Source organism: Pantherophis guttatus, chromosome 6, assembly GCF_059756535.1.
Source record: "Pantherophis guttatus breed Tessera chromosome 6, ASM5975653v1, whole genome shotgun sequence".
Classification (NCBI taxonomy): Eukaryota; Metazoa; Chordata; class Lepidosauria; order Squamata; family Colubridae; genus Pantherophis; species Pantherophis guttatus.
The window spans coordinates 46,267,430-46,293,956 of record NC_142068.1 but is presented as its reverse complement, the minus strand read 5'-3'; the positions used below and the strand labels follow the sequence as shown (position 1 = coordinate 46,293,956).

Sequence of the window (26,527 nt, the reverse complement as noted above, 5' to 3'; positions counted from 1 at the left end):
TTTGGGACAAAAATGGGCCACTCCTCTCCCCCTCCTCTTCTGAAGAGTTCCCAACAGGGTCTGCTTCTCCCTTCACTGCCTTCAGGACCCTCCCCTCCTTTCTTTGGCGGTCAGCTGAGGCCCCCACCCACTGATCTCTTTTGTATTCTTGGCCTTTAGACACACTGGCAAAGCCCTTTATGAGACCCCAATCAAGACCCCCGTGTCACAGGTACCTAGTAGAGATACCAGGCCCTTTTCAAAGGAGAAACAACAAGGAAAATATGCTGAGCCTATTGTCTTCAAGCTACACTACAGAAGATGAAAGGGACTGGCCACCCTTTCGGCCAAGACTGCCAATCATTTCCACTTATTAAGGTCACAGTATAAAAAAATTGACAACATCTAATAAAAGATTCATTGGACCTTTTATAAGCCACTGGACAAGGATGATATTGCAAGATACCATGGAATAGATTTATTTCTTTTCCCAGCAACAGAGAGGTTTCCAAGGTTCAAAGAGTCCTAAGGAATAGGATGGGGCCTCTCCTATGATAGCAAGTCACATAGGCAACAACACCATTCAACTATATTTATTTATGTATCCTTTGCTAGCTCCAATATTATTGGTTTCATAGATCTTGCACACTCTGGACTGGCAAACAAAAATTCCAAAATACAACGCATTAATACAATAAATAGTAATAATAAACCATCTATCATAGCTGCCAAAATTCAACTAAGGGTCCAAAAGACTACCGGAGTAAGACCAGTTTAATTTGTTTCTAGGAAAAGGGAATTGGAGTAGGCCAGTGAGTGATGGTCACCATGCAGGACTGTTACTTGATGTACACATGTACCTTGTAAGCAGACAGGAGACACACCAGGCCCTCTTTACATAACCATACTAGACAAGCAGATTCTATTTTGATAGAAATTTAAAACAGTGGTTCAAAGCTAACATACTGATTGGGCCTTCCTAAAATCCATTCAAAGGATCATTATTTTATACTACTACAAGTGACCAAAATTTTCCATCAAGATTAAAGAAACCCATAGAAAGACAAAACCAGAAACAAGCAAAGCCTTATAACATGAACCTCACATACATACCCGCAAACATCCCTTATTCAAAGTATTACTGATTCCTTCAATACCTAGATCAGATAGACAGTAATTCGTTTCCATCACATATAAATATCAGCAAGTCCCTGGATCCACTTACATTCATAAAGTTATTAGAGGCAGCTTTAACTTGTCAGGAAACACCAAGCCAGGCCCTTTAGACTTCTGTTTATCATAAATAAAAAATTCCTTCTACCTGTTTCTTTTTATCAACATAAGCACCTAAGCAATCTTGAATGCCACAAGTTGATCAGGATTTCTGGTTTGTCTTTTCCAGATAAGTCAGGAATCAGAATCATAGCTTCAGATTCTGGTTTCTCTAAGGATTAGAGAGATTCTCCCACAGAATTCTTTATGCACCAGAAAATAAATTTCCTCATGGAAAACGTAGCATGACAATGCCTCCATATTGTTCAGCAACAATGTACCACTGCAGATATAACAGAAAAAACTAAAACATATCATCAAAGAAAAAGATACTCAATAAGATTTGCTCAAGGTAAACAGATGAAAACATTATTTAGAGAATTAGCTTTCAGAGAAAATTATCACCATGGCAGAATAAGAATGCATATTCCCTGCATCCTACATTAATCACCAGGCAGGGTAGCTTTAACAGCAGTCCTGCAATTCAATACAGCTAGCACCTGGAGAGACAGAGGCTGGCAGCTTTCACCTCCTTGTTACAATAAGTGCTTGCAATACTGATCAGGTTTCCTGGAACTGATGCAACATGTAAGCTACTAAAGTAATTTGGTCACATAGCACAACTAACTTACCTTCTTTGGAGGGCAAGTGCTATCACATCTCAGTCAAGAGGTGAAGATAAAAAAGGTATAATGTACATTCTTAACTATAATGTACATACTTAACATCACACTGTGTCTTCAAAGTCTCTTCATGGTTTACACTTGACTCAACTATAACTTCAGAATTCAGTATGAACCCAGTTCTTAATATATGCTGTAAGTAAGTAAAAAAAGGTTTCTAGAATCCTTTTTTACTATTATTTAAATATGCTGCTGTTTGTACTACAACATTTACATGATGGACAGATAAAACAGACTACATTTTTATTCTTCAAAAAGGAAGTTATGTAATTCTTCTAAGGTTAGGTGTTCTTTCAGGTCTCAGACACAAAATCTATATGAAAAAAAGATAGATTATTAAGTCGGAAAGAAAGAACTATATGCTATAGGCTGCCACTTAAATCTTTGGACTAGTTTTGCACACACACATGGTATTTCCATTAAGCACACATTGAGCTTTCAAAAAAGATGGTCTGTTTTACAATACTCTATACTGAAATATCATCTGAAGATTATCAAAATTCATGAGAAAATTTAACACATCAAAACCCAATTCGTTCATTCCACTAACTCCCTTTAATAATACAGTACATTCCCACCCACCTAGCCATCATGTACCCTCTCAGCTCACCTCCCTTCAGAGTTTTAACATAAGAATTCAAAAGTAAAGGTGGTGTTAAAGAGAAATAAGACAGATGGTGCTATTAGGAATGCTCCATACTTGTTTTTCACTTCCCTTATAGATTCTTTACCCCCCTAAGTTCTTGTTTAAAGCATGAAGGTTGTCCAATGTTCATGCACACGAAGCAATCACAGATCAAATGGGCCTCAAAAGAGTCTTTGAAGACCAGAGATGAGAGAAAAAGGCAAGGAACATGGATAACTTTAATAGTAGGAAAGTACCTAGCATCCAGAGCTGCCTTGGTACCTGGGCAGATTTGTTGTGGATTATCTCCTGGCTAATATAACATAACCATATGCTAAATAAATAAAAAACCCTGAACATTTGTCAGGTCTCTGTCCCCCTCAGAGAGTTTTAAACAAACAAACAAACTATGATTGCTATTGTACTTGACTAGAAAAACAGCTTTGCATGACTTCAGTCATGAAAGGCCTGGTTGCCGAAAAACAAACCCTTAATTTAAATGTTAATGAAAATGCTGTGGAGACATCAGAAGGCTTCATTTTTTGCAACAGCTACACGAGTGGTAGAATTTATGGCCTCTGTTGCCTCCTCTCTCGTAATCCCTGCTTCTTCAACCAGTAAAGTTGTTTTTTTTTTTTAAAGGAAAGCTAATTTTAACATTAACTCCACAGTTCCATTCTGGCAATTGCTAAATTATCTGCTGGCAGGGCACTGATCAAAGGTGGAAAAACAAAGGCATGCTGCACAGTCAAGCAAAAGTAAACAGCGACCATGGCCCAGGAAAATTACCTTCTTCATTCTTCCCCTTGGATGTTTGAAAAATGAAGGGAAAAGATCACTGACTGGAAATGGAAACCTGCAGTCCTATGGCTGAAATGTAATCAAGGTGACAAGAAAAACTAATATGGGCATTTTCTCCTTATGGAATAAGATATAGGTTTCTCTCCTAACCTTTCAGGAAGCACCTCCACCCTTGGAAGTAATTAAAATCTACAATACCAGAAAAAAACAGGAGAATCAAAATAAAAGAAGAATTATACATTTCCATTAAGTTACATTTCTCATCTACTTTTTATGAAGGAAATCTATTAAATTATATAACTATTCTGACACAACAGAAGTTCAAATTATTTTCCTCCTATTTACTAGCATAATGAAAAAAGTTGATTATATTGAAAAATCATGAATCAATGCAGCCTTCAAATATTCAGAATCAGATTATTTAATATTCAGCAAAATAACTGGCATGAAAAACATAAAGAACAGCTGCTTTGAACAAATGAGTTAACGAAGTCCACCTAATTTTAATATTCTATGGCAAAATTTAGTAGCATCCAAGGAAATAGTCTGACTGATCCAAAAGGAAAGGCCTCAGGGTAAAAAGAGTGGGGGATATGATATTTTGCCATGTAAAGATAAATAAAGTGAATTCTGGAATCCTGTTAAAAGCTGCCACATACAATAATAAAACATGAGCAATAGATTCAATAGCATCCTATGTCACAAACTCATAACTAAGTAGCCTAAGGTGCTTTTTTATACCTGCCGTCTAGTACAGCAGATAGCAGAACATTAAGTTGAACTAATATCAAAATCCTACTGAGAATGGAAACTGTTAGCATTTAAGTATCCTACAGGTTTGGGAGGGGAAGATCAACTACTTAAGAAAACATATTTGGGTGGCTGAGATTGATCAAATTGTCTTTCTATGTCCAGCCCATATTGTGTCAGTACTTTTTGGTCTGTTGATATCTAGAAAAAGAAGAGTCTTTCTGGAGAACCCATAGAAATGTAGCTACTCGGGTAGATTATCTCCTCCATCTAGCACTAAAATTATCAGCTAGGCAGAAATTTTAACTTTAATCAGCAAGAAAGAAAATTAGTAAGATTGAAATTTTATTTCAATCTTAATTAGATGGACACCACAGCAGAGGATTGTGTTTGAGACACAGTGGGGAACTTGAAAGAGGCTCTGTAGAAGTTTAGATTGTATATTTCTAATTTTGGGTAATTATCAGAGGGCCCCAACTGAGCATCAGTTTAGTAGCTGAGAGAATACTTTGTCAGAAAATAACTTTAAAGCAGTAGGAATAAATACTTTGATTGATAAAATCCTTCATCGATAGTTTGTTCTGATTGTCAAGACTGATTTTTGGCTATTCTGGATTAATCTGAGTGAATACTTCTCCCACTGGGAAAACAATTCCAAAGTATTTGAAAGTCTTGACTTGCTCAATATTGTGACAATTTAATTGGTACTTGTGGATTCTGGACATCTAGTAAATAGGACTTTTGTACCTCTTTCATAATTTAATACTAATTTTTCATCCTTGCAAGAATTTAGGAGATCTGGGACAGAACATCATTAGCATTCAAAATCACGGGTAAGTGTCTGTGGACTAATTTGGGGAGGGGGAAGTCGGTTTGTTCTCATGGACAACCACAGAATTTGTGTAAAAATTGTATGATACAGGTAGTCCTCAATTTATGAGCACAATTGAGCCCAAAATTTATGTTGCTAAATGAGACAGTTATTAATAGGTTGCCCCATTTATGATCATTCTTGCCAGTGTTGTTAAGTGAATCACTGCAGTTGTTAAATTAATAATAGTTACTAATTTATATAATAATTTATATAATAATAACGGCTTCCCCATTAACTTCGCTTGTCAGAAGGTTGCAAAAGATGATCACAACACCCTGGGACACTGCAACATCATAAATATGAGTCAATTGCCAAGCGTATGTATTGCTCACATGACCATGGAGATGCTGCAACAGTTGTATGTGTGAAAAATGGTCATAAATCACTTTTTTCAGTGCCATTGTAACTTCAAACAGTCACAAAATGAATTATAGGAGATGACCAAGCTGAGCCCAAGGGAGGGTTCAAATGCATCATCAGTCATGAGTCCCTTTATGTCCACAAGAGATCTAACTCCAGACCATCTTGAATTCCTTTCAGTTTTATCTACTGCCAATTTGCTTTGAAAGTCAGTTCTTCAGATTCTTGTAGAGAACTTAAAGCTTGAAATAAATCTTTATACTTATTTGAACTGCCTGGATTTTCTGATTTCCCTGCACTTGACATGAACTATTGTAACTCAAGGACTACCTGTATTGTGATGGTGTTAAGAGTGCAGCCTTGTCTAACTCCCTTTACTGAGATGATTGCTTTAATTACGGTAAACGCCTTGTGGAGTAAATTATACTGACTTAGAATTTTCAGGTACCAGATATCTCAGGAGATAGGTACCCATCTATGGTGGAATTGGCAAGTTTCTCCTATAGCCTAGCTCTCAATATTGAATCAAAGGTGGACCTAAAGTCAACAAAAATAGCTTGTAAAGGAGATCCTGCTCTAGCCATGTATTTCTCTGCTAGATGTTGCAGGATGATCTAGGAGGACTCATTACTTCAGTTTCCTTCACATGGAGGTAGGTTACACAAAGCAAATGCAGATAGAGATGTTCTTATGGACATTACTAAGTTTGTGGTATTATAAATCACAAGGATTCAGAATATTAGGACAGAAGTTGGTGATTTTTTTTCTTCTTGGAGGTTATACTTTGAAGTTTTCAGCTTCATAATGCCAAACAGGACAGAGATAACAAAAAGGACAGATTAGGAGCACAATTGTCAGCCACTTTTTTTAAAGGCGTTGTCAACTGAATATAAGTCTACTAAGCTCATGCTTATTTTTAAATCTAAGTCATTCATGAAGCATAGAGATAAAAACTATACCACCAAAAATCATTGTTTTGCTATTGAATTTTGCAGTGAAATTTGGAATCTTCAAAAATGTGACTCAATAAATTTGGCAAGCTGTGCTGTAATTTAAATTCTCTTAACACAATAGCCCATAAAACAGAATAATGTATTCTCTTATTAAATGGTTAACTGCATATTATAAAACTGAAGACATAACCAAAGGCAAGCCTTAATATTGTAGGGCATGATGAAAATTAGACACAAGTAGCCCCAGTAAACTCAAAAGCTAGATCTTTAGTCTTTTCCTGCCTCTTTCCATCTGTCCCATAGATATCAAGGAGACAACCAAGCTTATCTTGTATGATAGTGTACATTTTGGTATTCAAGATGCCTGATTTCAACCCTGCACACAGATCACAGGTGGGTTCTACTTACCTTTACTACCGGTTCGCAACAGGACCGTGCACACCTCTGTGCATGCGCAGATCACCCATGATGACGTCATGGCAGGGGTGGGTGGAGCCTCCCACAGTTTTACTACTGGTTATATAGAACCGGACCGAACCGGGAGCAACCCACCACTGACACAGATATACTTTTTTCTACTATAAAAGAGTCAGGTTACTGAAGTGCTAGCACTAATCCTTAGAATTCTAAAATATCGTTAAGGAAAAAAAAGATCAGTCACAGCACATATCAGCAATTTTGAATTAATGCAAATGTATGCTCCATTATATAGGCAATAATTCCTTGTTTAAAATATGTGTCTATTCAGAGCAAAGAAGTTCAGGAATCTAAAACCAGACTAGGATACTTAGCCACCTTAAAATTATTTTTACTCAAAAACCTAAGTTGGATGAAGAAAAATCCACCCAGTATCAGTCTTGCTCCCCACCCCACAAACTGTTTCTTCTTTCTAGGATAGCAGCAATAGGTTTTGTTTTGTTTGGGGTTTTTTGGAACTGACAGGTTTATAGGTTAACTGACACCTTCTCTCTGTGGAATTTTAATTAACTTCTCCCATCATTAATATGTTAAGGAGCTAAGGTTCTATTATATAGGGTCAGCAGTGTGTTTCAGGCCTTGCTATATCAGCCATCAAATTGAAGAATTAATGACGTGGTTAATCGTCTCTAATACTGGGGGTGGGAAGAAAAAAGAAATGCGATGGGATCAGTCGTCTCATAAAACAAGCAAGTGATCCAAACCTGGTGGCTGATGGAGAAGCCACTCTGCAAGCTTCCATTTATCACCCAGTGGGGGGAAAAACACACTAGGTAAATATTGTGACAGAGAGTGTGTGTTCACTCCAGGGAGAGACGTTAGTGTTCTGACAAGAGGCCAGCCCTGCAGGTCATCACTTAGGAAGATAAAACAGTGTGCAGTACAAGAGCACGCCCAGTAATAGCAATTCACTCAGTGCTTACCACCTGAAACTCTAGAAGGAGCTCTGAACAAGCAGCTCAAAGATTCTTAATATTGTGCACCTAATAAAAAAAATCTGTTAAATGACTTTGTTCACTGTTGGTGCTGGAAATATTGAGCTGCTCTGATAGTTTCTAACTCTATATTCAAATAAAATGTCAAACAGTGCTCACTTACCTTAGTAGAATGGAAAAAAACAGGTCTCCGTTACATGCTCATTAATTCAAATTACTGAAGTGAATTAGGAAGCAAATTATTCAATTTAGGCACCACTTGACTCCAAATGTACCATGGGCAATGTAGAATAAAATTACAGAATAAAACTAATTTTTTTATAATTATGAAAAAACAGAAATAAGCAACCATCCTAACCCGAGGTCTGGGAGAAAAGCCAGGCCTTTAAGCCTTTTCAGAATGCCAGCAGGGTTGGAATCACATAGATTTCAGAAGAAATCTCATTCCAGAGTGCAGGCATGTAACACTGAAGGCACATTTCTAACTGAAGAGACCCAGAATACTTCAACTATGTCTAATTTAATGGTCAGACAGATAGTACAGGTGTTGGGGGTTCTTCAAGTAACCAGGCTCTATGCCATAAGTAAGGACAATGCTACATTTGGCGGCACACAAATCTAATAAATAAATAAATAAATAAATAACATACCAAAAAACAGAATAGAAAAAATGTTCTGATAGCCCAACTGTTGAGCCCAGAGTATTTCATTGTTTTAATTTCCCACCATTAATTTAGGCTTTAAAAAATTCTACATCAGATATTGCTCCAAATTTAAAACAAGTTAATTACATAAAAATTGACTTTGAAAGACATTGTAATTCAAAATAAAAAATGAGATAATACACTATTCAAGCTGCAATGATAGTTTTTTGCATAACAATTCTTTTACCTGGTCTCCATGGTAGAATGCATACTATTATAATAGAAATGCAAAAATCAAAACCACTTACTAAAAATTTTGAATTTCCTTTAGAGCTTATTTCTTATATACCAGACTATGTTCACAGAAATCCAGTTATAATATTAAATGTACTTCCATGTATTTTAGCAATGTTCAACTGCCTGATGTACTTGCAACATTCCACACCCACCTATTTTCCTTGGTAGAGTCTGTCAACACTGCTGAAAGGATGAAGGGCATAGTTCATGGTCATTATTTTTCTGGTTTTCCTATCCAGGACTTTTAGTTCTACTTGGTTCTCCAGTCTACTATTCCAGCTGTGTATGGAATTGCCCAACTGCTAGTTGCCTTGAGGCATTTCCTCAACTGAGTTAGGATTTTAGTCACAGTTCATCTTCACTTGGCTATTGTTACACGTTCTTTCATTTAAACTTCCTTTTTACTCTTATTCACCTCCTTAATCTAAACTGCATTCCTGCTGAATTTCTTTGAGTTGTACCATGGAAGTGCCCAGAACTGCACTGATCTTCCATTTTGTTGGCACCTGTTTGCATTTTTAACTTGTTTGTTGATTGTATCTCCAAGGTGTTAGTATTATCATCTTGGTTTTCTTATTCTTTAGGAATTCTAATCTAAATGACAACCCCTACACTATATTTTTACTAATTTTGCAATTGTGTCTTCCACTCCTTGATGCTTAGTGTCAAAGAAGAAAACCATTTGTCCCACTCTTCTGCCCCAGCTAACTCCTTTGCAAAGAATAAAATAAAATAAAAATTTAAAAACCTTGTTCTAATTTGCTCTCTTGATCACAAGCTCCCAATTACCTCTCCTCTTTCTGCCTCTGTGTTCCCTGGGACTAAGCTATTGATTGATCATCTAACCAGAAAATCAGTCCCCAACTATAAGGCACCCCCCCCAACCAAGTCCATATGCTCAACAAACAACTAAACATACAACTTAGCATAAAAAGTCCAGCCTCACCCTCACTTGTTTTGCCAAACAAATGCAACTGATCAGTTTCACAAATTTAAGAGCTCCTTCTTAAAACCTGCCTTTCCTATATGTCTCTGACTGTAAACTCCCAGCTGCCTCTTCTTTTTTCAAAGAGAAAGGACTTCTATGAGACACAGTAAGTGCACCCAAAATTAAGTTTAAATAAATGTATCCATATAAAACTCTTGAGCTCACAACTTGTGAGGAGTCCTGCACAAGCTTGCCACCTCATTCTAACAGCAATAGCGACTATCACATGACATTGCAGCAGTGCAGATTGAGTGAAAACACCATGCGACAGGCAAATTCATTAGGTCTCAGAGTCCACAGAGTTACTAAGCAGCCCTCCCTCCTACAGTAAGGCAAGCGGGCTTTTTCCCCTGGGATAGCAGGCGGTCCTTCCCCAGTCTTATAGTGATAGCCAACCTGCTCCATACCCACAGCTTCCAATGCACAAAAGAGGCATTCATTTCCTGCCTCCCTCAAAAATAGGTTGAATGTCCTGCTTGAGCAGGGGGTTGGACTATAAGACCTCCAAGGCTCTGAATTTGTACTTTAAATAATCCAATATTTGGACAGTGCAGTACATTGTAATAGTAATATGATACCAATTAGAAATAGAATTGATACATGCAAATCCCATTTCCAAGGATCCACTGTACACAGGGACATATTATTGAATACAGCACTGCACTTCATGCATCTGTAATACAAGAATTAAGTGTTACAGAATGCATAGCATCAGAATTGTGGAAGAAATAGAAACAGCTTGAAATATCACATGTGTTTTCAAACTAGTGCTTATAATGGGAACATGGGCCACAAGAATAGTGCTGGAATTTTGAAAGTAAATGAGACTGCACTTTTTATTCAATTAAAATGTGTGCTCACATCAAAATATGCAGAAACAATAACTTGTAAATTTGAAAATTTGTATAATTAGTACAAATTATATGCAGATATATATGAAACCTTTGCCTTCTAAAAGAATCATGGTGAGCCACACCACTCATTCAAAGGCTGAAAGCAGAAGAAAATCACAACTTCTTTATCCTTCAATCCTTTAGAAACAGTACCAAGAATCAGATTACTGGCTAAAGCAAATCCAATACTACTCATAACAATCAACAAATAAACAAAATTAATTGAAGTGATCTGAAAAATATTGGAAAATAAAAGAAAAAGTGAACAAGGATCATGAAATTGTGAAGATGTAATGCATTGTGCAAATGAGTCAGATAGTTCAATAGTGGGGGGGAAACGGAGTACGATACTAAGTTTTAATAGTTTCCCCATATTTAATTTTATTTCATAAATTATTCTGAATATGTACAGCTCTTACATGTATTATATGAAGGTTAAATTTGCTGTTACTAAGAGAACCAACTCCTTACTTTGAATGGCTATATAGTAAAGTTTTTGAAAAAGGCTGAAATAAAAGCTGATTTTGTAGTTTCAAGTAAGAAGCAAAACTGACTGCTTGGTCATTTATTTAACAACTATTGCATATCAAACTATTCCAAGGTTTTATTCTCACCCCCACCTCAAATGAAATAAATAAAAAAATAAATCAATAAAATAAAATAAAAACTTTCAATTTCTCAAGTCTTAGGGATCAGTTTAGTGGGGGAAAATATATACAATTGGAATATTGAGCCAAGGTGGCGCAGTGGTTAGAGAGCAGTACTGCAGCTACTTCAGCTGACTGCTAGTTCAGCAGATCAGCGGATCAAATCTCACCGGCTCAAGGTTGACTCAGCCTTCCATCCTTCCGAGGTGGGTAAAATGAGGACCCAGATTGTTAGGGGGCAATATGCTATTTAATATACTGTCTTTGGTGTAAGCCGCTCGGAGAGTGGGCGGCATAGAAATATGACTAATGACTAATAAATATTGTTCAAACCATTCGCATCTTTTTCTGCACTACAAAATAAGGCTTTTGAGTCATAAAACTGATTCTATCATGAAACAAAATTTTAAACTTCTTATTGTAGGATACGCAACTCTATGAACAAAAAACATTACACTAGATGTGAGGTATCCATATATTGAAGAGAGATTTTTCAATGTCCTTTTTGTTACCTTAATAATGGACTAATAGCAATAGACCAGACCCGGTCTTCTGTCTGTATTGTATGCAGACACTGCCCAGCCCTGCCCGATGACAAGGACCAAACCTGAAGAGAGAAAAAGAATGAATGATGCATAAGATAGATGTAGTAATAGTTGTTGTGTTGAAAAAGAAAATTCCTCCCAATGAGATACTTTGAACACATTCTTAATGTAAAACTTCCATTCTATTATTTCAGTTACAAGATTTTAGGAGAATAACATTGATTACAGCATTGAAATAATAGAATGTCATACACTTAATAGTAATTGTACATTATATATTATTTGTTCCCAGTCTAAAATGGTTTGAGAATGATTTTACAAAAAATGGGTATTGAGGTACGGAGTAGATTAAATCTGCATTGCAGAACTTGTTTCAAATTCCAAAATTTCTCTTCACCCTCCAAATAGATATTCTACTTTTCACATACAAATATCTGGTCCTCACTGCATTTTTCCTCCCCCCCCCCCCCCCCCGCATTCAAAATCTTAGGGGTTTTCAAAGTTGGCATATTGTTTGTGTTTGTTTGTTGACATTGATAATGCTTAGGATTGCAGGCCATTCAGTGTCAGTGAAGAATTTGGCACCTAGTGTCACCAAAAGCAGCAGAAAAAACTTAGCTCTTTTAATGCATCCCTATCTCATAGAGGTTAAAAATATTGCTAGGAGCATGCTATCTGGTGCCTATCAATGTGGAATGTGCATTAGCAGCTACTCAAAGCTCAACCCTAATCAACACTTGCTATCCTTCCAAAGCACCCAATGCACTTACAGCTCCCATTAGGCGACCTAATAGGGATTCCCTTCAAGTTAGGAGTTAACACAAGGAAAATGTCAGGGTAAAAATAAAAGCAATTCTCTGCTCATGAGGATCAGGCTTGAAGAGTGTTAGTTGAGCCAGATTCCATTTCTGTGTTGGAAAAAAAAAAAAAAAAACAATTAAAGGAAAATTCTCTATGACTTTCAAAATGCCCCCAAGGTCATAGGATGCTTTCAACTTCAGAACAACAGAGCAAGCACACTGGACCCTACAGAATTCTGCATAGTGGAATATCCACCATAATTAAATAGTTATCTATCTTCTCATAAACACTTGGTATACATTTTTACAGTTCTATTAAGTCAGTAAAATCCTCCAAGACTAACTGTGACATAGAAAATGCCCCGTATTGAAATATGCTGTCTTGAGACAAGTTCCACTGTCCTGAGTCATGTTTCTATATGGTTATATGGTTAGAATCACTGTCCCATTTCAAATCATATGAATAACAATAACACATATTATATTTAACTATGCTTTTTACAACAGCTTCTGGGGACGAATGCAGAAACTTCCAAATTACATAGAACTGTTTTTCAGTAAATGCAGAAATTATTTCTGACCTATACTGTATATAGAAACTAATAAAAATAAATCCTGGTTCTAAAAATAATTATCTCAATGCATTGGGAGGAGAAATAGAAAAGGAAATTGAAAAAAAATGAAGAAAATGTTATACAATTCTTCCTCTTGCTCTCTGCTCCCCTTCATTGTTTCGCCAATGCAGAGGCCTAAAACATCACATGTTCTCAAAGCTTTTGGACTATACAAATCACTTAAGATATGCTGTAGACATTGTAGCATAGTATGAGTGTCACAGTTAAGAAATGCATTCATACTGCTATAATTACTTTTGAGAGCCTTTGTTAGGACTTACTTAGTGGCGATACGGGCGGCAAAATGTTCACATTTTGCATCCGCAGATTCTCGCCCAGCCGCCCTATTTAGGGTAACTCGCTCCCTCCTTAAGGTTGGGGGAACGGAGGAGCCCTTGCAGGGTAGAGCTGAGGAATTTGTGCAGTTTCTGTCGGATAAAATTGCTCAGATTCGGATGGACCTGGACTCTGATTGGGCAATACCGACCGAGATGATGGGGGCGGGTCTTAGTCCTATTGTGTAGGAGGAGTTTGAGCCAGTGACTCCTGAGGAAGTGGACAAGGCTGTAAGGGCAATGAGTTCCTCCACTTGTTTGTTGGACCCGTGCCCCTCCTGGCTGGTTTTGGCCAGCAAGGAGATGACATGAGGCTGGCTCCAGGCTTTAGTTAACGTGTCCTTGAGGGAGGGGTCCTTCCTGCAGCCATTGAAGGAAGCGGTTGTAAGGCCCCTGGACCCAGCTGAATAAAAAACTTTCGTCCAGTCTCCAACCTACCCTTTCTGGGAAAGGTTGTAGAGAAAGTGGTGGCACTTCAGCTCCTGCGGTCATTGGATGAAACAGATTATCTGGACCCTTTTCAGATACCTTTTCAGGACCCGGCTTCAGACCTGGCTACAGCATGGAAACTGCCTTGGTCACGCTGATGGATGGTTTCTGGTGAGCCCGAGACAGGGGTCATTCCTCTATCTTGGTGCTACTTGACCTCTCAGTGGCTTTCAATACCATTGACCATGGTATCCTTCTGGGGCGACTGAGAGAGCTGGGAGTGGGAGGCACCGTATTGCGGTGGTTCACCTCCTATCTCTCTGGTCGATCATAGTTGGTGCTGGTAGGAGGACAGAGGTTGTCCCCTAGGCCCGTCTGCAGGATGCCTCAGGGCTTGGTCCTCTCTCCCCTCCTATTTAACATCTACATGAAAACTCTTGGTGAAATAATCCGACGACACGGAGTGGGATATCAGCAATATGCTGATGATACCCAGCTATATATTTTCACCCCTCGTCAGTTCAGTGAGGCGGTAGATGTGATGTGCCGGTGCCTGGAGGCTGTGAGGATCTGGATGGAGTCAACAGGCTCAGATTTAACCCAGACAAGACCGAATGCCTCTGGGTATTGCCTCCTAAAGACTATGTCAATTGTCCATCCTTGGTTCTGGGGGGTGTTCTGCACGCACACACACAAACAGACAGCCAGGAGTTAATGAATCAAATAGTCAGGAATTTCTTTAAGAGAACAGTCTTGGCAGCGAACCATGAACTGCCTGCCAAGAGATTTTACTCACTAAGGGAGGTTTTTTCTCCTTAGTCCGATATACCAAATTAATTCCTCAAAGCAAAGAATTGTCAAAGTCCAGTCCAAAGAAATCCAAAAAGAGATTCTAACAGGTTCCAAAAACGCGATATGACTTCCGAGTTTTTCAATTTGTCCGTCACAAGGCCTGAATAGCCAACACACCCCCTTTTATCCCTTGTGGGGTGTGGTCCAGTGACTCAGCTCAATCTCTGGCCCACCCATGCCTCTTTCTCTGCTGTGCGCGCTTATCCTTCCGACGCTGTCTGGGATCCAGCCAAAACTCATCCCCCTCGCTCTCTATCTGCGGCTGCTCCGAAGTGCCTTGCTCCTGGCATATCTCTTGGCTTTCGGAGGAAACCTGAGGCGTTGCCAGGGAGGAGGGTCCTGGAGAGGGAGGCCTTGCCAAATCCTCTCCTTCACCTTCTGAGTCCTCTCCCTCTGTTAGGACAGGCTCGGGGGTCGGAGTCACAACAGGGGGAAAGTGCCCCCCTCAGAACAGGCTCGCAATTTGGGTGTCCTTCTAGACTCACAGCTGAGATTGGAACAACATCTGACAGCTGTAGCTAGGGGGACCTTTGCACACGTTCGTCTGGTGCACCAATTGCGACCCTACTTGGATCAGAAGGCTCTCCTCACAGTCACTCATCCCCTTGCCACCTCACGGTTGGACTATTGCAACACGCTCTACATGGGGCTACCCTTGAAAAGTGTTCGGAGACTACAGTTGGTCCAGAATGCAGCCGCGCAAGTTATAGTGGGTGCACCTAGATACACCCACATTACACCAATTCTCCATGAGCTGCACTGGCTCCCTATCGGTCTCCGGGCGCAATTCAAGGTGTTGGTTATTACCTTTAAAGCCCTACATGGCTCAGGACCAGGCTATCTTCGAGACCGCCTTCTACCACATAGCTCCCAGCAACCGGTAAGATCCCACAAAGTCGGTCTCCTCCAGGTCCCATCAGCTAAACAATGTTGGCTGGCGGGCCCGCAGGGGAGGGCCTTCTCTGTGGCTGCCCCGGCTCTTTGGAACCAATTACCTCCTGAAGTCCGGACTGCCCCCACCCTACTGGCCTTCCGGAAAGCGGTGAAACCTGGCTCTTCCGGCAGGCCTGGGGCCGTTGATCTCGTTATAGTGATCTTGCGAGACCCGGCCACAAATTGGAGTGAATGTGTTTTAATGTTTTCTTTTAACTTTTGTATGGGATATTGTTGCATTGTTTTATTCTCTGTTGTAAGCCGCCCAGAGTCCCTTGGGAGTTGGGCAGCATAGAAATGCGACAAAATAAATAAATAAATAAATAATTTAAAGAAAATGACCACATTGCCATATTGATCCAGTACTTTTCCTTTGGTTGGGAAAATTACTATGTTTTTTTTATAAAAAAAACCCAAGCTAGATATTTTCTGTTAATAAATGTACTACAACATTGATCTCACACATAAAATAGATGCATACACCTCCAACAGATTGTTTTCCCAATCTGTTTTTTATTTTTGATTATTTTTGTCCCATCTTTAGGACATTTAAGGAAGTGAAACACGTAAAATATTATGTTCTAGGCTTCTAAACAGCTGGTCTTGGTGCCTTTATCCAAGGACTGGATTAGTTAGTTAGCAGGACTTTGGCATTGGGTTTTTATTTGTTCGCAAAGTTAAATATAAGAAGTACATACTAGTTACAGCCATTAACTATCTTTATGTACATTGACCTGATACCACAAATATACAGTATAATGTATGTGCCCACCTTTGCTGTTCTGTCTCGAGAACCACTCACAATGATAGATTCTTGGCAATCTACACAGTTCACTTCCTGTTGATGCCCAAGGATCTTAAAACTGAAGGAACCATTAAGTTTATGGAGGGCAATATTTCCATCTCTAGAAAAGAAAATCACAAGCAAGAAAATCACCATCTCAGATAAAATCATAAGGCAGTGATGGCTAACCTTTTTGCCATCATGTGCCAGGAGAGGAGAGGTGGAGGAGGTGCCCACACCCATAATTCTATACGCCTCCCCTTCTCCCCTGCCCCCCACTCCTAGCACGCGATGGCTGGTAGGCCCATTTTTCTTTCTTACCTAGAGACTCCAAGTGAGGCTCTGGAGGCTGGGGACAGCAAAAAATGTCACTTCCTGTCCCACTGGGAGTTGGGAAATGGTCCCTTTCAGGCCTCCGGAGGGCCTCCGAGGAAGTGGGAAAGGCTGTTTTCGCCCTTCCCAGATGCATAGAGAGGATCTGGAGCCAGGTAAGAAAGAAAAATGGGCCTTCCCCACCCCCCACCAGGCCCACCGGAGGCAAGAAACAGCCTGTTTCCCTACTTCTGGTGGGCCCAGAAGGCCCGATAATCAGCTGGCCAGTGCATGCATGCGTGCCAGAGCTGAGCTTGTGTGCCCACTGATATGGCTACGCGTGCCACCTGTGGCACGTGTGCCATAGGTTCGCCATTACGGTCATAAGGCATATAATACTGTTGCATATGACAAACAGCTGGGCATATCCAGATGAGGGACCTGTTATTCTGTAAGTAAGCCAATTTACTGGATTCTGCTTTAAATTATTCTAGGCTGCAGTCACTAGATATGTGCAAAATTACAGCAGAAAAGGGAATTAGTGGAAGAATGGTTCCTCAGGATCTAGCTGGGGTTACAGTAGAGATATGAGCAAAATGCAAGTTTCACAACATAGAGTTCAGTATATATTTAAAATGCTAATAAATTCTGAATGTGAAAAGGTTCTACAAATTGATCCTAAAATATACCTTTCTGGGTATATTTTTCTGGGTATATTCTTTTTAAAAAATCAGGTCTACAGTTTTAATTTCATGCAAATTACCAGCATATACAGATATAGTTTGACACATTAGATGACAATTTTTCAAAGAATCAAGATTACTGCATTATTATGCAAACTCAATTCCTATTTTGAACCAAGAAAATCAGATTATTTATATACCTATTCAATAAAATTCAGAATCTTCCTTTATTTCAATATTATATATTCCATACCCATGTCTTGTTTTTTGGTACAATTATTTGAATTTTGGTGTAACTGGAAGAGGCAAGAAGTACAGTACATAGCTCACTATTATAAAGCTCTCTTCATAACCAATAGAAAGCAGTCACACAATTCAGGTGTTCTGAAAGTCAGTTCTTCCTGTTCTACTTCATCTATATATTAATGCTAATCATTCAACCATCTTCATTCTCCTCCCAGTTTCTCTTCAACAAGGAACTTACCCTCCTCCACTGATAATATGGCCATTATCAATTACAAAACGACACACGTCCTCCCGGTGACCAGAGAACACTGTCTGAGGATACCATACCAAATTGGTATCTTTAGGGTGGAGCCAATAAAGGTGGATGTCTTCTGCTTGGGATAGATAGAGGTAATCACCATCTAGTTGCATCCAGGGCATTAAACTGGAGAGGAAAATATTTTAAATAGAAATCAGTGTGTGTGATTTGGGTAGCCATATATATTTGTTTAATAAATAAATTAATAAATCAGTCAATTTCCACCTGGTAATGGTTTCATGTGGTATTTATACCAAATACATAAATATATTGTATAAAAATCAATGCAAACATTGTATACCATATATCATATTTGTAATCTGCTGTGCAACTAATAGATCTTTAAGTGCATTTTCTATCTAAAACTATACCATAGCATTGGTAAAGTACAACATCTGAAGGACACCCAATATTCAATCTAGCTGTTAGTCTGGGTGGTGTACATAAAATCAGTTTGATTTCAAATGCAAGTGAAATGAAATCCTAAATTAGAACTTCAAATTTCTCCTTTCTTAAAGCATTCATGCTGTATTTTGTATTAATCCCAACCAAATCTACTCAAATTAAGAAGAAACCTCCTTTATAGGAGTGTATTCATGCTTCTAGTTTGCAAACTTAAAACAAAATATTCTATGCTATAAAGAAAGCAGTGAATACGGTAGGTAGGGGAACCCTTCCATACAAAAGATGTGAAAACAAGCACAAAAAACTATACTGGAAAAATATTGTGACAGAAAAGACTTCTATATAATGGCAGTTATTGCAAGAAAAATTAAAAGCAACAAAGTAGTTCATTATATAGGAAGTGGAAAGTAATCTTAAAAAAATAAATAATATACCAACTTAACAAGTTGCAAAATAGTCTAGGCCAGTTTCATTGTTCCTTTTAAAAATATATAGGTCTCATCAATTAAGATTATTTATAACATTTAATAGTTCGTATCTACTTCATTCAAGGGAATCTCATTATCATTATATAACGCTTTTACCCTAAGCATGACCAGTTTCTCTTCAAATATTAATAAAACTTTGTGAAGATTTGGAATTTGAACTTGATGAAGCTCACGGTTCCCTTTACAGCACAGAATTTATTTTCAATCAATTCAACAAATTACCAAGAATTGACTATGAAGATTATTCATGAGCAGCACTACAATCCATTAAAATTGAACCATATAAATTCTAATTTTTCCAGAGTGTTTTGGCAATGTTGTAGACAAAATGGTATATATTATTGTCTTTTGAAGCAATGGTCAATCAATATCCAGGCCTTTTGGTTGAAAGTTTTGAAAGAAATTGTTAAAATCAGTTAATAGTGTTTTTCTACTGCTGGTTCATTGCCCCTATTTCCTATGCTATATTAACAAACACAATTTAAAGAATAGCTTCATTTCTTGATACTAGCTTTGTTATTACAAAACATCTGATCAGGGGCATTTAAAATATGGGAGATTGCTGCAGCAGAAAAAAATATATACAACTACCAAAAATGTGAAAAAATGGTAATGAAGGATACATTTGCCAGTTTAGGTTAATCCTATAATGTTTACATTAAGATAATACAGATACGCAGGCATACAAATATACACACAAATACACATGTGTATACATAATATATCCTGTATGAGTTCAAAGTGGAATAATCATTAAGTAGCAAATGGATTTTTTTCAAGCCCCAGAACAGATTCACACAAAAGATTACCTAATTTACAGATCATAGTAAATTCCTATTTTTTGGGAAACAGAAAATATTGTTTTATTATTTGTGGAAAAGTCTGCTATTACCTGAAATTAATTAATTAATTAATTAATTAATTCATTCATTCATTCATTCATTCATTCTTTTCTTTCTTTCTTTCTTTCTTTCTTTCTTTCTTTCTTTTTCTATATCTATATTTATTTGTTGTAGTGGAAAATTCTTTACCTTTCTTGGAAGCAAGAAGTAATGAAAGAGAGGCTATTTTCTCACTAACCTTTACTCAGTCCTACTTAAAATTAGTAATCACCACTGTCTGCATTTAGGTAACAGGAAAAGGATAGCATAAAACTAAAAATATACTGGGAACTGGAATATTAGAAAAATATTAGTGATATAAGCTAGTAGAGCCTTACAATAAGCAATTGCAAAATGTCCAAATTCAAGAGCCCAATAGAGACCAAAAATGGGATGAATTCCAAAGAAAGGTAACTCTAGCTGTAGATAGTAGGGTGAGGAAAGAAAAGGAATCACTTGCTTGCGTTTCCATCTGAGGAGTGGAATTCTTCGACAGCGTCCAAGCCTCCAATTCTGAGAAACTTTGACCCTTTCTTTAACTGGGACTCCTACCACTCTGTGGGAAGAAAAGACAATATAAAGTCAGGGCCTGATAGGACTCCATGAAAATTATGATATGTCCTAAAGAAATGGTGATTTTATTACAATTCCAGTTTTCAAAGGAAAAGAAAAACAGAATTGGCCATTCAATGTAATCCACTTCACTGAAATACTTGCAGTCCTAGTACACAAGCGACTAAACTCTTTGAAATTTTCCAGATATGTGTCTTCTAACACATTACATTGACTGTACATATTTCCAGCAATTTAGCAGACTTTGGCATATTTATCTCATTATTTTCCATGAATTTAGAAAATGTGAATGAACAGTATTTCTTTCTATAGTTATCATATGCTTCTGACACTCTAAGTGCACCATTTTAGGAACCTGGGATGTACCTTTATTTAAAATTGTTTTAAATATCAATTTGAAAAAGAATTTATTTATTTATTGAATTTATATTGCCGCCTATTCACTAATTTGTCTTATTACTGCTTTAAAATTGTTCTATATGGTTCCACAACTTGATTTTTTGTGGGGGGAGAGGTCAGCTTAATAAACTGGCTATTAAACTGGGCAACTTTTTTTTCTGGTCAATATTAACCTTAGGACCTTTTTTTTCCTGATCATTTCTCATTCCTGTTTTCCAAGTCACTGCTTACAGTTTATTTTCATTTGAAAGCATGTGGTACACAATGAATCCTCATGCAGAGGAATATATTCGTAACTATAGCTCATAGCTTTTAACTGGTTCAGAGCAAACAGGACTTGCCCAAAACAGTACAGAGAGAAAGAAACAAGCATTTTATTTTTAAATGAAAAATGAAAAAGATCAGTCACACATTAAGGAGGTTTTCTTTAACCAGCACTATCAAGAGGTCAGAGTTTAAATTTAGTACTTGGTAGACTACCGTAATAAAGTGAAGAATGAGTATCCTAAATCTTCTGCATGAAATCTAACTACTTTTAAATATATATATATATAACAGTGGGAGAAGCAACCTTCAGAAATGTTTTTATCAAGGCCTTGTGTATTCTATCACCAAGCTCTTGACCACCGACCCCTCAAATTCAAATTTGCAAGCTGCAAAACTAGAGTTATTGTAGCTGTTTATTATTAACACAAATTTGAAAGGATATTGTTCTCATGAAGCTGGAAAGGTGAGTTCAGGCTAATTAGCTACAGTCAACTTCAACAGTCTAGATTAAACAGGTGTTACTGCATGTTCCATCCTTCATTACCCTTACTTCACACTTTCCTCTCCTATTATTCTGGCCATCCTTATTGTTAAATTTTGGGCTCAAAATTACTTGTAACAATGACTTATTTTGTCCAATAATGCTCATTTATTGGCATATGTTGGTCCATTGACAAATATATTGACATTCCATGCTTTCCTTGTACATATTTTTCACTGTCTTTCCAAATATTTTCTTCCAGGAACTCAACCAAAATTCTCAGACTTTCCATGATAGAGTAACTCTGAAGGGGAGAGAGTCCATATCATTACATGTAACTTTAGAATCTTTATGGTAAGCCTAGAAAAGCAATATTAATCTAGACCAATTCTTCACATCTGCATGCAACATTTTTGTACAAATTTTCATACAAAAATCTACTTTCCATTAAACACTCATGGTCTAGCTTTACCCTTTAAAACAAGGTTACCATAGTGAATAACAGTGGCTAACACATTTTTTTTTCAAGGCCACTACCCTAAGTAAGATTTGCTTCCCAAGGCCATTACAAAGTACAACACAAAATGCAAGGCACTTATAGCTCAACAAAATTCATGTGTGCTAAAGGCATCTATCCTTGTCCATCACAGAGTTACTTTAAAAAAAGAGAGATACATAGCAGTTTTTGGTGACATCTTTCGTTCTTTGTTATATTGGAAATTCAATACTAGAACTAGTCCTGCTCAATACAATCACAGAAATAGTCATAGAAGTATGTAAATAAGTAAACAAGTAGGAGTGGAAACATGAACTAGGCTCTGCTGCCAAATAAACAAACAAAAAGGCTGCAATTGGAGATTTTCCATTCGTCAAACATGACGCTGAATTGAAGATCTCTAACTTCCCATTAGCTGTGAGGGATAACAAAGAAAAAGCTCTTTTCATGCATCACTGCACAGACCTCAAAAATCATGAATAATACATTTAAAACAATAGAAACACACACAAAAAGTGGTGCTTTTAAACAGTTTTCTTTTTGTGTCTCAATAGGCTATATTAGAATTAAAGGGATATTAAGCATTACTTGCTGGGTGGTAAGTCTTAGACAACTAAAATCATATTTATTTTATAACATGTTTTAAACATGCCAATTCAAACCAGTGGAAGTTGTATATTAATTTTCATGGTCTTGAGAAATTTTCATGTCATCTCCAACCTGTTTAACAATGAACCTTTTTCCACTGTGTTGAAAATTTGTTTGACATAAAATAAGTGGCATAGGCTGTATAAGCATATTCATATCCTACGTTCAGTTGGGCTTAATCCCTAATAAATGTATTTTGGATTTTTGTCTGCACGTCTGTGTGTTTGGTTTGCTTTGTTAAATCAGATAATAATTGATATAGTTTATTATTGTTGTTATTGTTATTACTAAAGGATGAGTTGGGATATTCTAATGACTAAGGATTTATTTGTGAATTCAGTTAAGATCACATTTGTAACTACGACACATGAAAGACCACTAAATGACATTGTAGAAGAATTACAGTTATCCTTCTTACCTCTTTTCCCAAGCACTACTATTGTTTCAAAAATGACAAAGTGTCCAGAAGAGGGGGGGGAATCCCCCTTTAAACAAAGATCTCTTGTGACTGTTAATGCATGGGAGAATGTGTAACCTGGCCCTGAGGCCTGGCCAAACCAGTATTCCCAGCTCTTTCCCCACTGCCTGTGGCTCAATTATTCTTACTCTTCAGTTCCACTCCCTTTTCCGGCACTTTGTCACCATTATAATTTGACTGCATTCCCCTGCATGGGATCAGCTTTACACAAAACATATAGATTTATTTCACCTAGAAATCTTCTCCTGGTCACATAGACACCAGAGAATCAATTGACAGATATTATTCAATGCATCCTATTTAAAGGAGTTATTTTATTTTATATGACTATTTACATTTTGCCCTTCAACTATATGCTCCATGACCAAGCAATACACAAAAAATACAAATTTATAAAAAGGACATATATACAACAAGGGCAAGGAAAATATTTTTTAAAATAATCTCTGCTGGGTATCAAAGTAAGATGACTGTAGAATATCTTATCTAGGGAGACCACTACAGGGTCAGCATACAGTCTCTGAAATGGTTATTTCTATATGTGGCAAGGTAGAAAAGGACCTCCACTTATATTGCTAGGTAGTCCTTTAGTTACCTCTGACCCAAGCCATGAAAGATTTTAAATGTCAATACTGATATATTGAACCAATTCCAGAATTAACTAATACTATATGCTCAAAGCAAATGTTTCCATTTCAGAGCTTGGCAGTTGTATTTTGATATTTCACCTTCAGAAGAAATGTCTGAACTCCAATCTAGGTGATATGACAGATGGATAACTGTAACTGGGGAAAAACTATTGGGAGAAAAATAGTGAGTGACATAGTAGTCTATATTAGTATATGTCACATATTCATGGTGGGAATGGCAATACACTACTCTCCAAGAATGCTTGTAAAGTTAAAAGTTAAAACCCATTTAAGGATAAGGCTCAAACAGATAAGCTTTAACTGTAGATGTAAAATAAGTTGTTATAATGATGATCAGCTCCTACAATGTAGCAATCTTTCAAATTAACTATTCTGTATTTTTTTCTCCCCTTACATTTTAACCAACTTTTTCCTGCCATTTCTGAGCCTTACATGTTGAAAATGCTTCAACATGTAAACTTTCAGCAGCATCTATTATATTGCCATAGCTAACATTATCTCCATCATACATTGGTACCATTAACCCAATAAACAAGTCTATATTTACTTCAGGTTATTAGAATGCTCATTGAGATAAGGCTATACCTGAATATATTATATTGCCTACAATACCCTAAGACATTATGCTAATTCTATGGGAAAGAAGTGGCATTTTCCTTATCTATCATTTATGCTTCATTCTAAAGGGCATATCATTCTAAATGTCATATAATTTTTGATTGGCATTGTGCATTTTTAAAAGAAAAATGTAATGGCTATTGTTAAAAACAATGTATTCATTATTTATCCCATTTGTACTCTAATGATTTTGCCAGGACGCTTGGGGTTTTTAATAATAATGTATAATTCTCTGACAATCTATTATAATCAACTCTAATCCCCATTTCAATTAATAAGAATACAACCTGAAATAGATGAAACTGTTAAGACTTGGCTAAACTAAACCTAGGACATGAAGTTTTAACTACAGTTAAGCATGTAACCATGACATGTTTATGAAGCAAAAAACCATGTGCTTACAGATCACAATGAGTGGATTCATATGTATGCTAATCCAAAATAAAGTACATTACATTATATATTAAATAATATGTCTACTTGCAACTGGTAATATTAGAATTATCAGATTTCCCAATGTAGTTGCAACATACGTAGAGGGCACCAAATAAGAGGAGATATAAGAAGTAGCAGCAAGAGATGAGAAAATGAACAATTTGTTAAGTTGTTAGAAAATTATGTTTCCAAAAAGCAGATTTTGTAATAGAGTAACAGCAAACTAGATTGCTTTTCTTTGGGCCATGGGATGCAATATAATAAATCAAATTGAAACTATGAATATGCGTTTGAAAATGTATATACAGGTAGTCCTCAACTTATGACTGTAATGGAGCCTCCACATTACGATCACAAATGGTAATAGCCATTAAGCAAGATAACCTCGCTTAACAACTCCACACTGCATGCTGCACCTGATCCAACTGTTAAGCAAACACATGGATCATTAAGGGGAGCAGGTGGTGCCTCAGGGATAAAGGAGGCTCTAGAAGGCCTAGTGCAGGTCCCGTCCCCATCACAGGGCTTCTCCCACTCCTGAATAATCCCTATGCTCAGATCCTGTGCCGAACTGTTACGGATTAAACCTGGACCTTCTGTATATTCAATCATAAAATTATGGTTCATCCAATACTAACTGCAGTTTCTCTTTAATGCTATTACTGATAAACTTATTTTAAAGTTAATTCATTAGAATGTTAATAGTAGTTTTAGCATCCAGCTACTCCATGAAGCATTTAAATACTACTACTAATCTAATAATGAGCCAATTTGGTGTAGCGATTAAATGTTTGGTTACAGCAGTGAGTTCTAACCCTCCCTCGGGCAATAAGTCAGTTGGGTTACTTTGGGCCAATTGCTCTTGTTCAGCCCTAGAAAGCAGGCAATGGCAAACCACTGGCAGTTTTGTACTGATTGGGGAAAACATTCCATTTTTTCCTCTTTCTAGATTAACATAATTCAGAGGTTTCAGTTTCAAATGTTTCATTGTCAGTGCACAACATATGTACAATGAGATTGGTTACGAAGTGCTGTATCTGTGATTGTCACACCAAAGGTCAGAAAGCACCTCCATTGCTACTACTATACTTGTTGTGTTTATCAATGGACATGTTGAAACAAATGCAGATTTTAGAAGTCTCGTTCACTTCACAATTTAAAAATCCTACAAATTCACATAACCCTGCAGGCCTATCGAAACTCACACATTCTAACACAATTAAAAACAAGTTTGAGGCTTCAGAATTAACACAACTGTTGGTTCAAATAGCTTGTGCACACCTTCTAAGGAAGTGCTTTAACTATAAAGAACCAGTTGGGCAGCCCAAAATTATTCTGATTGGAAAAATATATGAACACTGTAGCAGAATTCCTAAAACAAAGTTTTTAGGTTTAAAAAAAAAAAAAAGCAAACCCCAGCCTCACTCAAAAAATAACTGGGGGGAGTGGAAAATTCCATCCCCATCTTTTTTAGAGGCATGTAAAAACAAGGTATACCCCTCAAAATGAACTGCCACGGTTTATTCCCTGGAGTCGCTCTAAAGCAGTGTTTCTCAACCTTGGAAGCTTGAAGATGGGTGGACTTCAACTCCCAGAATCCCCCAGCCAGCGTTGCTGGCTGGGGGATTCTGGGAGTTGAAGTCCACCCATCTTCAAGCTTCCAAGGTTGAGAAACACTACTCTAAAGTGAGCCAACTAA

General features: G+C 37.3%; 1 protein-coding gene across 3 annotated transcripts in view; it reads right to left on the bottom strand.

Annotated features, from left to right (window-relative positions):
• Window positions 1-26,527, bottom strand: part of FBXW4 (F-box and WD repeat domain containing 4) — a 70,882-nt gene that overhangs the window by 43,385 nt on the left and 970 nt on the right. For 2 of the 3 annotated variants that reach the window (XM_034439924.3, XM_034439925.3), the window contains exons 2-5: window positions 20,244-20,339; window positions 17,950-18,135; window positions 16,459-16,591; window positions 11,691-11,785 (exon numbers count right to left, since the gene is read on the bottom strand). In XM_034439924.3, the coding sequence (XP_034295815.1) occupies window positions 11,691-11,785; window positions 16,459-16,591; window positions 17,950-18,135; window positions 20,244-20,339 (510 nt within the window). Of the gene's footprint in view, window positions 1-11,690; window positions 11,786-16,458; window positions 16,592-17,949; window positions 18,136-20,243; window positions 20,340-22,102; window positions 22,150-26,527 lie in introns of those variants that run through there. The other variant, XM_060682807.2, reaches the window with a different exon arrangement.